The 12,486-nt window shown below is 40.0% G+C and overlaps 1 protein-coding gene across 15 annotated transcripts in view; it reads right to left on the bottom strand.

The window, feature by feature from the left end:
• Positions 1 to 12,486, bottom strand: part of PEX5L (peroxisomal biogenesis factor 5 like) — a 272,998-nt gene that overhangs the window by 11,868 nt on the left and 248,644 nt on the right. For all 15 annotated transcript variants that reach the window (XM_070466356.1, XM_070466358.1, XM_070466359.1 and 12 more), the window contains 4 exons: positions 11,720 to 11,790; positions 6,657 to 6,854; positions 6,139 to 6,304; positions 5,869 to 6,026 (listed from right to left, as the gene is read on the bottom strand). In XM_070466356.1, the coding sequence (XP_070322457.1) occupies positions 5,869 to 6,026; positions 6,139 to 6,304; positions 6,657 to 6,854; positions 11,720 to 11,790 (593 nt within the window). The remainder of the gene's footprint in view (positions 1 to 5,868; positions 6,027 to 6,138; positions 6,305 to 6,656; positions 6,855 to 11,719; positions 11,791 to 12,486) is intronic.

Raw genomic sequence — 12,486 nt, 5'->3', positions numbered from 1 at the left:
GCACAGCTCAAATGATGACGACTCCATTTACTCTCATCATCCTAGGCCTGTAAGAACTCTGGGGAAGAAAGATGCTGGAATGCCCTCCTGCATAGGCTGCTCCCGCCCCAGGGTGTGGCAGTGGTCTCTGAGGGCCATGGTGGGTAACGGCCTAGAAGAGTCTAGCCTTAGCCTGCTGGCCTCGTCAAGCAACTCTAGGTTTTTCTCACGAAGATAGTCTAAGCCTGTTCCCCAGCTTAAGGTCTCAGAGGTCTTTGGGGAACTCAGAAGATTATACACGTACAAGTGTGAACAGTTCCAAATGTTACACATACACATGTATGTATAAGTTAAAATTGTTTAAAATGTTATGTCAAGATTAAGAAAAAGCACATTTGTTTAAAAGCATTCTTCACCTTACAGTAGGTTTCCCTCATTATACTAAGAATAAACACATTACTATCAAAGGGGATGAGATTTATGTTTTCAATTAAAATGGGGTCCTCACTTTCGAATGGCTCCTTCCCAGGTGGCTCAGCGGCAAAGAATCTGCCTGCAGGACAGGAGACGTGGGTTCAATCCCTGGGTCAGGAAGATCCCCTGGAGAAGGAAATGGCAACCTGCTCCAGTATTCTTGCCTGGAGAATCCCATGGACAGGGGCCTGGCAGGCTGAGGTCCAGGGGGTCGCAAAGAGTCAGACACGACTTAGTGACTGAACAATCCAGCCCTCACTTTCGAAAAGGTTAAGATTTTTTGGTCTAAGCTCTACTTTGAAGCTTCTACTGACAAAAGGGGAGCATTTTAAGCTCCGCCTCAGTTTCATACCAACAATTTCCTCTCCTTATTTCAACTGTATACAGTATGAGGAGAGTGCTTGCCTTTGACTCTTCATAGAACATGTGAGATGAGAAAAGCACACGGTATAGGTCCATCACAGACACCTGCATTCTTGAGGGAGATTTTAGGTTCCAAGACCAGTCGATATGGACAGACTGGCACCAGCTCTTGGCTTTTTTCTGGGCCATATCTCTACTGAGGGTTGTTACTTCCTAAGGACATAATTATACCGAAAGTGAAACTTGTTTTCAGAATGCATTTAAGCCTATGGTCTTTTTTCTCAGGAAAAATGCAAGATGTTTATTATTTCACAAGGTTTCCCATATCATAAAAAGACCCACAAAGTATAGTCAAAACACTTTGCTGTTTCAAAGTATCTAAGAATGTTCAAACTACTGCACAATTGCACTCATCTCACACGCTAGCAAAGTAATGCTCAAAAATCTCCAAGCCAGGCTTCAACAGTACATGAACCGTGAACTTCCAGATGTTCAAGCTGGATTTAGAAAAGGCAGAGGAACCAGAGATCAAATTGCCAACATCCGCTGGATCATCGAAAAGGCAAGAGAGTTCCAGAAAAACATCTATTTCTGCTTTATTGACTATGCCAAAGCCTTTGACTCTGTGGGTCACAATAAACTGTGGAAAATTCTGAAGGAGATGGGAATACCAGACCACCTGACCTGCCTCTTGGGAAACCTGTATGCAGGTCAGGAAGCAACAGTTAGAATTGGACATGGAACAACAGACTGGTTCCAAATAGGAAAAGGAGTATGTCAAGGCTGTATATTGTCACCCTGCTTATTTAACTTATATGCAGAGTACATCATGAGAAACGCTGGGCTGGACGAAGCACAAGCTGGAATCAAGATTGCCAGGAGAAATATCAATAACCTTGGATATGCAGATAACACCACCCTTATGGCAGAAAGTGAAGAGGAACTAAAGAGCCTCTTGATGAAAGTGAAAGAAGAGAGTGAAAAAGTTGGCTTAAAGCTCAACATTCAGAAAACTAAGATTATGGCATCCGGTCCCATCACTTCATGGCAAAAAGATGGGTAAACAGTGGAGACAGTGGTTGACTTTATTTTGGGGGCTCCAAAATCACTGCAGATGGTGACTGCAGCCATGAAATTAAAAGACACTTACTCCTTGGAAGGAAAGTTATGACCAACCTAGACAGCATATTAAAAAGCAGAGACATTACTTTGTCAACAAAGGTCCATCTAGTAAAGGCTATGGTTTTTCCATAAGTCATGTATGGATGTGAGAGTTGGACTATATAGAGAGCTGAGCGCAGAGGATTGATGCTTTTGAACTGTGGTATTTGAGAAGACTCCGGAGAGTCCCTTGGACTGCAAGGAGATCCAACCAGTCCATCCTAAAGGAGATCAGTCCTGGGTGTTCATTGGTAGGACTTATGTTGAAGCTGAAACTGCAATACTTTGGTCACCTGATGCAAAGAGCTAACTCATTGGAAAAAGACCCTGATGCTGGGAAAGATTGCGGACAGGAGGAGAAGGGGTTGACAGAGGATGGGATGGTTGGATGGTATCACCGACTCAATGGACATGGGTTTGGGTGGACTCTGGGAGTTGGTGATGGACAGGGAGGCCTGGCGTGCTGCAGTTCATGGGGTTGCAAAGAGTCAGACACAACTGAGTGACTGAACTGAGCTGAACCGATCAAAACAGACCGATTTAGCAAACAGGACTACAGGATGCACAATTAAATCTGAATTTCAGATAATAATTTTCATTATTAAGTATGTAACATGCAATATTTGGAAAATACTTCTCTAAAAACATACTTGTGTTTATCTGAGATTCAAACTTAACTGGGCATTCTACATTTTATCTGTCAACCCTAAAATTGACCCGTTCTTTACTGGAGACTTTATGCTTGAGATTAAAAATTCACACTTCAGCAAATTTTGTCCATTTCTACCTCTTATGGATTTTCATGGCCTCCTGCAAATAGCTGCCCTACTGTGAATGCCAAGAAAGTATTTCATTGACCCCTCATATTTTTTTTTTTTCCTACAGTAAGAAGTTACAATTAAAACTCATCTGGAAGCTCTGCAAAATGTTCATGTAAGGGAGGCTCTTCTAAAGCTTAGCATGTACATCAATGAAGTTAGAACATTCCCTCACACCACAGATAAAAATAAACTCAAAGTGGTTTAAGGACTTAAATATAATACATGACACCATAAAACTCCTAGAAGAGAAGATAGGCAAATCATCCTCTGAAACAAAGTGTACCAGTGTTTTCTTAGGTCAGTCTCTCAACACAAAAGAAATAAAAGCGAAAATAAGCAAATAGGACTTAATCAAATTTACAAGGTTTTGCACAGCAAAGGAACCATCAACAATATGAAAATATAACCTATGGACTGGGAGAAATGTTTGTAAATGATATAGCTAACAAGGGATTAACTCCCCAAATATACAAACAGCTCATACAGCTCAATATAAAAAACCCCAAAAAACCCAATCAAAATATGGCAGAAAACCTAAAGAGATATTTCTCCAGAGAAGACATACAGGTGGCTAACAGTCACATGGAAAGATGCTCAACATCGCTAATCATTAGAGAAATACAAATAAAGACTATAATTACACTGATCAGAGTGGCTATCAAAAAGTCTGCAAATAATACATTCTGGAGAGGGTGTGAAGAAAAGAGAATCCTCCTACACTATTGGTGGGAATGTAAATTGGTCCACTATGGAAAACAGCATGAAGGTTCCTTAGAAAACTGAAAATAGAGTCACCATGTGATCCAGCAATCCCACCTGGCCATATATCTGGAAAAGATGAAAACTAATTTGGAAAGACACCCCCCCCTCAGTGTTCACAGCAGCACTATTTATAATAGCCAAGACATGGCAGCAACGTAAATGTCCACTGGCAGATGAATGGATAAAGGAGATACGGTGCATGTATATATGTATAAAGTGGAATAGTACTCAGCCACAAGAAGAATGAAAGAATGCCATTTGCAGCAACACGGGTGGACCTAGAGAGGGTCATACTGAGTGGAGTCAGCCAGAGAAAGACAAATAATATAATGTCACTTATTTGTAGAATCTTAACAAATGATATAAATGAACTTATTTACCAAACAGGAACAGACTCATAGACATAGAAAGCAAATTTATGGCTACCAAATGGGAAAGGTGAGGAAGAGATAAATTGGGAGTTTAGGATTAACAGATACACACTACTATATATAAAATAGACAAACAGCAAGGATTTACTGTATAGCATAAGGGAATTCAATATCTTGTAAAAAAAACTATAATGGAAAAGAACCTGGAAAAGAATATATATATATATTTCTGAATTACTTTGCTGTACTAGAAGCTAACACAACATTGTAAATCAACTACGCTTCAATTTTTTTTTTTTGAAAAAGGCTTCTTTCAGTGAATTCAATATTTCTATGTGTACATGCGCATTTGTTTATATCTCTTCTTGTTCCAGAAGAAGGACCTAAGGCGTTATAAAATCTATATATACAACCAACCTAGTAAGTGAATAAAGGGAGTAAAAATTAGAAATCAGGTTAGGGGAATCAGAGTCAGGAATGAAGCTTATAGATGGAACATGCATCATCAGGCTGATGGGCAGGGAGGTGGCACAATTTGACTCTGGCCCTTTGTGTGGCTGACGTAAAGAGGGCCTTTGCTGTGACACACTTCACAATGTCCACAGAATAAAACAGACTGGGTGCTTAGGAATCACAAAGCTATTCTTGGGTTTTGACCTGAGTAAGATCCTCTTAGAGGACAGAGTGCAATCTAGTGACTGATGTTCTTTCTAAGATCCTCTGAGGATAAATGCAGCAACTCGTTTCTAAAGTTTCAGTATTTGCTGGTGGCAAAATGCTCTAATGTGGTTCAGAGATTGCAATTCTTCAGCTCTCAAAAGAGTACAATCCAGTTATGTGGCTCTCTCATGACTTATCTAAATGGTAATAATAATGATGATGATGGCAATGATAATACTCAGACTAATGATGCCCACTAGGTATTGAACATCAGTTCTGTGCTAGGCAATTACATTTAACCTGCACTATAATCCTGTAATATAGATGTTACCTCTTTTATTTTTTTATCCAAGTGAAGAAACTGATGCTCAAAGTTATGTGCCCAGAATTATGAAACCAGTAAATGGCAGAGCTCTGATGTGAACCCAAGTTTGTCTGATTCTAAAAGCCTGGCTCTGAGAATGAGAAAGGGTTTACATTTTTTGTGTAGTTTGACACTAACATTAATTTCTCTTTTTTCCCCCCACTTAAGAAAAGTAACACCTGTTGATTTAGAAAATAGAAAATAATAGGAAAATAAAGAAGAAAAACCACCCAAACTTTTATTACTCAAAAAAAAAAAAAAATGTAATTTATGCTCTGTGTTGATGGGGGAACAGATAGAGGATATAAACCTGAAAGAAAATAAGGAGTCACGAGAGAAGGAGCAAGACATTCCAAACTTTAAAACCACCCTTTGAAGTTTTCCTTTTTTTAAAAACTAACTTTACTTGTAAATTAGGTTTGGAAAATCTGGATTCTAGGTTGTGCTTTGCCAAAAACTGGCTCTGAGACCTTATTGAGTCATTCTTCTGTATTCCTCCGTTCCCAGCCATGGTTATTTTCCCCCTTACCTGGGAAATGAAGGGTTCCTTTTCTTCCTTACCTGGGAAATGAAGGGTTGGACTGCTCACGTTTCTCGGAGAGTTGCTCTTGGGGATGTTAAAAACCCAGATGACTTGCCCTAACTCCAAATCGATCAAAATCTTTGGGAGAGGAGCCCCAGAATCTACATTTCACAAGATGCCCAAATAACTGCTGTTCTCTAATGACTAAGAAACATGGAGGCGGACAGTTCCTGTCTCAACAGCCCTCGGGATCTGAAGATCTGAAACTCACCCTCAACAGGAGGAGATTACTTCACAAAAGGAGGTATTTTTACTGAGAAACAACCCTTCAGGTTAATCGACCTCAGCCCTGCGTGTGACTCTCAGCATTAGCCTGCTGCCCTACCGCACCTGTAGGCGCCCAGGTTGATGCAGCTTATCCCCAGGTTGTATCTGGACCGGATGAAGCCCGGCTGAATCTCCAGCGCTCGTGTGTAAGCCTCCACAGCCTCCTCGCTGCGGTCTCCATTCGCCAAGGTTGCCCCAAGACGGTTCCATAATGAATAGTCCTGGTGAAAAAATTTGAGCTCTCTTAACAATTTCTATAGGCCACAATGACACAGTATTCCAACATTCCTGGTTGAAGGATGATAGCTAAAAATGTACTTGCTATACACTTACCTCTGGTCGAACAGTTAAGGCAGCATTAAACGCGTCTATTGCTCTATTAAATTCTCCACTCAGGTGGAACAGCACCCCCAAGCCTGTCTGCAGATCTGGGTCAATCACATCTCCATTTTGGTGGGCAGCTTCCAGGTATAATTCCTTCACTCCTTCCAGAACAGAGCTACGAGGAAAACAAATCAGATTTGTTGGCCAAATAGTCTGAACACAGATGATTTACTTTTCCCCATACCTAGTTCTCAGGCTTTATAAAACCTAGCACATTGCTATTTAAGTTATTTATATGCCCGAAGTATTTGGCTTTGAAATATGGTATTCAGATAAACATCTAGGAGTGTCCACAAGTAGATCATGTGTCCAAAGTTTGGTTCTGGTCTCTGATCAACCTTTTCAGTCAGTGCTGCTCTTTCAGCAAAATGCTATCCTACACACCATCCTGAAATGCATGGTGGGGGGACCTGAAGCTCCGAAGCTGACTGACTATGTACACGGATGTAATTTAACAAGAAGGATACCTATCAACTGGAGACTTAGACATCCGCCGGGTGAGGCCTGGAGATCCCTTCTTGCTCTTCACAAGGTATTTGTACTTTGGATTCTGCTTAATCCAGTTCTTTAAAGCTTCGCAAGCATCTTGCTGATGGCCGGTGTTAGTGTAACTCACAGCCAAAGCCATCAGGGCTTTCAAGTTGTTGGGCTGCAGTTCTAAGCACCTGAAAGAAGAAAATAAAAGTCAATTTCAGAATTTTCTGGAGCCAGAGTTTGAACAGTTCTTTAGAAAACTTGAGGTCTTTACTGACTAAATGGTGCAAAGCATTGCTAAATATCTGTTAAGTCTCTGGAAAATAACCATATTTATCTACATGAAAATTGGGACCTCTGCCCATTTTTAAGAGTTACAACTCCAGTCTTATAAGTGCATTTGGTAATTTTAATGAGATGGTTTAAAAACTGTAAAAAATGTGGCTAATCCTCTCACATAATTTGGTAGTAATTAGTTTATCTAATGGGAAATAGGGAATATCATTATTTTAATGCTGCTCTTAGCAACTAAACAACAGCTATCAATATATTAAATGTATCTTATCCAAAAAGCAAACTGACTTGAACTAAATTTCAGTGTTAAGATGTAAAAGATTGTACAGTGCTTTGTAAAGGAGAAGGAAATTCCCAGGGTTTCTAGACTACTAATGTTGGTTTAGGAGGCAGAGGCTCCCCCTCATGCTAACCCACTAGCCTCTGGCAAGGGCTTTTCAAACTTTGAAAACTTTGATGTGCATGAGAATCATCAGGGGATCTGGTAAAATGCAAATTCTGATACAGCAGGCCTGGGGGGCAGCCTGAGGCTGTGCAGGTCAGACAGGCTCCCTGGTGATGAGATGCTGGCAATCTGTGGATAAGACTTTGATTAGCAAGCCCTCAGTTCTGCTCAGTCCCACTCTTTGCGACCCATGCACTGCAGAATGCCAGGCCTCCCTGTCCATCACCAACTCCCAGAGTTTACTCAAACTCATGTCTATTGAGTCGGTGCTGCCATCCAATCATCTCATCCTCTGTCGTCCCCTTCTCCTCCTGCCTTCAGTCTTTCCCAGCATCAGGGTCTTTTTCAGTGAGTTAGTTCTTTGCATCAGGTGGCCAAAGTATTGGAGTTTCAGCTTCAGCATCAATCCTTCCAATGAATAATTGGGACTGATCTCCTTTAGGATGGACTGGTTGGATCTCCTCGCAGTCCAAGGGACTCTCAAGATTCTTCTCCAACAGCACAGTTCAAAAGCATTAATTCTTCAGCACTCAGCTTTCTTTATAGGACAACTCACATCCATATGTGACTACTGGAAAAACCATAGCTTTGACTAGATGGACCTTTGTTGGGAAAGTGATGTCTGCTTTTTAATAAGCTGTCTAGGTTGGTCATTAACTTTTCTTCCAAGCAGTAAACGTCTTTTAATTTCATGGCTGCAGTCACCATCTGCAGTGATTTTGAAGCCCACCAAAATAAAGTCTGTCACTGTTTCCACTGTTTCCCCTATCTATTTGCCATGAAGTAATGGGACCAGATGCCATGATCTTAGTTTTCTGAATGTTTAGTTTTAAGCCAACTTTTTCACTCTCCTCTTTCACTTTCATCAAGAGGCTCTTTAGTTCTTCTTTGCTTTCTGCCATAAGGGTGGTGTCATCTGCATATCTGAGGTTATTGATATTTCTCCCGCAATCTTGATTCTAGCTTGTGCTTCAACCAGTCCAGCATTTCTCATGATGTACTCTGCATATAAGTTAAATAAGCAGGATAACAATATACAGCCTTGATGTACTCCTTTCCCCATTTGGAACCAGTCTGTTGTTCCATGTCCAGTTCTAACTGTTGCTTCTTGACCTGCATACAGGTTTCTCAAAGGCAGGTCAGGTGGTCTGGTATTCTCATCTCTTCAAGAATTTTCCAGTTTGTTGTCATCCACACAGTCAAAAGCTCTGGCATAGTCAATAAAGCAGAAGTAGATTATTTTTCTGGAACTCTCTTGTTTTTTCAATGATTCAACAGATGTTGGCAATTTGATCTCTGGTTCCTCTGCCTTTTCTAAATCTAGCTTGAACATCTGGAAGTTCATGTTCACGTACTGTTGAAGCTTGGCTTGGAGAATTTTGAGCATTACTTTGCTAGCATGTGAGATGAGTGCAATTGTGTGGTAGTTTGAGCATTCTTTAGCATTGCCTTTCTTTGGGATTGGAATGAAAACTGACCTTTTCCAGTCCTGTGGCCACTGCTGAGTTTTCCAAATTTGCTGGCATGTTGAGTGCAGCACTTTCACAGAACCTTATCTTTTAGGATTTGAAATAGGTCAACTGGAATTCCATCACCTCCACTAGCTTTGTTCATAGTGATGCTTCCTAAGGCCTACTTGACTTCACATGAAACTAATGGCCATCCAAGATGCATGGGTCATGGTGGAAAGTTCTGACAAAATGTGGTCCACTGGAGAAGGGAACAGCAAACCGCTTCAGTATTCATTCTTGCCTTGAGAACCCCATGAACAGCATGAAAAGACAAAAAGATAGGACACTGAAAGATGAACTCCCCAGGTCGGTAGGTGCCCAGTATGCTACTGGAGATCAGTGGAGAAATAACTCCAGAAAGAAGGAAGAAATGGAGTCAAAGGAGAAAAACACCCAATTGTAGATGTGACTGGTGATGGAAGTAAAGTCTGATGCTGTAAAGAGCAATATTGCAAGGGTGGGATGATTTGGAGAATGGCATTGAAACATGTATATTATCATATGTGAAATGAACTGCCAGTCCAGTTTCGATGCATGAGACAGGGTGCTCGGGGCTGGTGCACTGGGATGACCCAGAGAGATGGGATGGGGAGGGAGGTGGGAGGGGGGTTCAGGATGGGGAACACATGTAAATCTGTGGTGGATTCAAATCAATGTATGGCAAAACCACTACAATATTGTAAAGTAATTAGATTTACTTAATTATTAAAATATTATTAAATATTAATATTTAATAATAAAATATTATTAAAATAAATAAATTTATATTTAAAAAGGCAATATTGCATAGGACCCTGGACTGTTAGGTCCATGAATCAAGGCAAATTGGAAGTGGTCAAACGGGAGATGGCAGGAGTGAGCATCAACATTTTAGGAATCAGTGAACTAAAATGGACTGGAATGGGTGAATTTTAACTCAGATGACCATTATATCTACTATTGTGGGGAAGAATCCCTTAGAAGAAATGAAGTAGCCCTCATAGTCAACAAAAGAGTCCGAATCTCAAAAACGACAGAATGATCTCTGTTTACAAAGCAAAACATTCAATATCACAGTAATTCAAGTCTATGCCCCAACCAATAATGCTGAAGAAGCTGAAGTTGAACAGTTCTATGAAGACCTACAAGACCTTCTAGAACTAATACCCAAAAAAGATGTCCTTTTCATTATAGGGGACTGGAATGCAAAAGTAGGAGGCCAAGAAATACCTAGAGTAATGGGCAAATTTGGCCTTGGAGTACAGAATGAAGCAGGGCAAAGGCTAACAGAGTTTTGCCAAGAGAATGCACTGGTCATAGCAAACACCCTCTTCTAACAACACGAGAGACGACTCTATACCTGGACATCACCAGATGGTCAACACTGAAATCAGATTGATTATATTCTTTGCAATCAAAGATGGAGAAGCTCTATACAGTAAGCAAAAACAAGTCCGGGAGCTGACTGTGGCTCAGATCATGAACTCCTTATTCCCAAATTCAGACTTACATTGAAGAAAGTAGGGAAAACCACTATACCATTCAGGTATGACCTAAATCAAATCCCTTATGATTATATAGTGGAAGTGACAAATAGATTTAAGGGATCAGATCTGATAGAGTGCCTGAAGAACTATGGACAGAGGTTCATGAAATTGTACAGGAGTCAGGGATCAAGACCATCCCTTAGAAAAAGAAATGCAAAAAGGTAAAATGGTTGTTTGAGGAGGCCTTACAAATAGCTATGAAAAGAAGAGAAGTGAAAGGCAAAGGAGAAAAGGAAAGATATACCAATTTTAATGCAGAATTCCAAAGAATAGCAAGGAGACATTAAAAAAAAAAAAAAAGCCTTCCTCAGTGATCAATGCAAAAAAATAGAGGAAAGCAAAAGAATGGGAAAGAGTAGAGATCTCTTCAAGAAAATGAGAGATACCAAGGGAACGTTTCATGCAAAGATGGGCACAATAAAGGACAGAAATGGTATGGACCTAACAGAAGCAGAAGATACGGCAAGAATACACAGAAGAACTATACAAAAAAGACCTTAATGACCCATATAACCATGAGGCTGTGATCACTCACCTAGAGCCAGAAATCTCGGAGTGTGAAGTCAAGTGGGCTGCAGGAAGCATCACTACGAACAAAGCTAGTGGAGGTGATGGAATTCCAGTTGAGTGAGTCCTCACAGTACCTATATCAGTTCTTTAGGAACTGATAATGTATAAAAATATGTGTGTGTGTGTGTGTGTATATCTATCTATCTATCTATCTATCTATCTATCTATCTATTTATAAAGATTAGGGAAAGTGAAAGTCTGTTTGGTAGGGGCTGTTTTTCCATGGTTTAAATAGGGGCTCTAATCAAGTATCGTGTGATGCTATCTCCACCCAGTGAAGTCTAGAATTTTAGTCAGGGGGTCAGGATGATGAAACTATCTCAGCAGATTCTTTGTAGACAATTGGAGTTAACATTATGCTCAGATTATTCTGAGTATGTTCTTCCCGAAGAAAACTTTCAGATGCGGCAGAAGGCTAGAAAGCTAAAAAGAACTATTGATTCAGTGAATCTATTTTATGACTGCTTTTGACATAGACTCTTGTGCCAACGAAGGTCAATTTGTAGATGATAAAACAGCGCGATTTAGGAACATGATTTCTTCATACATTGTTTTCCAGAGCTAAATGTAAATAATATCTGGTGTCTTAGCACTTATCTTGGTCAAATTCTGTACAGTGTACTTAAGGGTCAAAAGACAAATCTGAAACAGCGGGAAGTCCTTTAACAAGTGTCCACCTGGCCCGTGATTTTGTGCTTAGTTTTATCTACCTCTGGAGGGCAACAATAGCTGCTTGTTCATTTTCATTCTCTGCCTGGGTTATCCCAAGGAACTGCCATGCCTACAAAAGAATAAAAAACAATGACTGATGTCAACGTTGCAAGAGGAAGCAGAGTCACTCATGTGCTTTAGCTGGTTTGTTTACATGTGACAATTCCCTCTCTGCGGAGCACCCTGACTTGGATGTGAGTCTTGTAAAGGGAGGAACATCACACATCACCTGCATTTCTTCATTCAAATCTCTTGTGGCATCTAGGTCAAGAGTTGCTGTCATTAGTTACAAACTCTAAGTATTTATCCTCTCCTGTGGCCCGTGGAAACCTCTTGAGTCTCTGAGGTTTCATGATATTAGGTATCTTAAAACCAAAAGATAAATTTATAAAAGTATGCATTTATCAGGGAAAGAGGTAGAAAAATAATTTAGAAATATAACTAAGTAGTCAAAAGTTTCCAATAAAGAATCTCGAGATGTACACAATAGAAGTAGTTTGCATAAATGAAAGTCAAGTAGTTACTATAAGAGGTAACAGGAAATTTAGGAACTAGAGGAAAGAAACCATCCACCCCCCCACAATGTGTTCAGCACAATACATTAGTTAAAAAGCATAAAACACATATAAAATGTAATATAATATACCTATAATTTTATAGCCTACATTTACACTTTGTATTACATTGTTAACTCATGTTTTTATAAAATCCCCTTCAAAATCTATAATTTTGAATTTCCTTTGTTAAATGGATATCCCATTACTCC

The sequence above is a fragment of the Odocoileus virginianus genome, chromosome 4, assembly GCF_023699985.2.
Source record: "Odocoileus virginianus isolate 20LAN1187 ecotype Illinois chromosome 4, Ovbor_1.2, whole genome shotgun sequence".
Taxonomy (NCBI): Eukaryota; Metazoa; Chordata; class Mammalia; order Artiodactyla; family Cervidae; genus Odocoileus; species Odocoileus virginianus.
The sequence above is the reverse complement of the archived record's forward strand: the minus strand, read 5'-3'. Positions and strand labels throughout refer to the sequence as shown.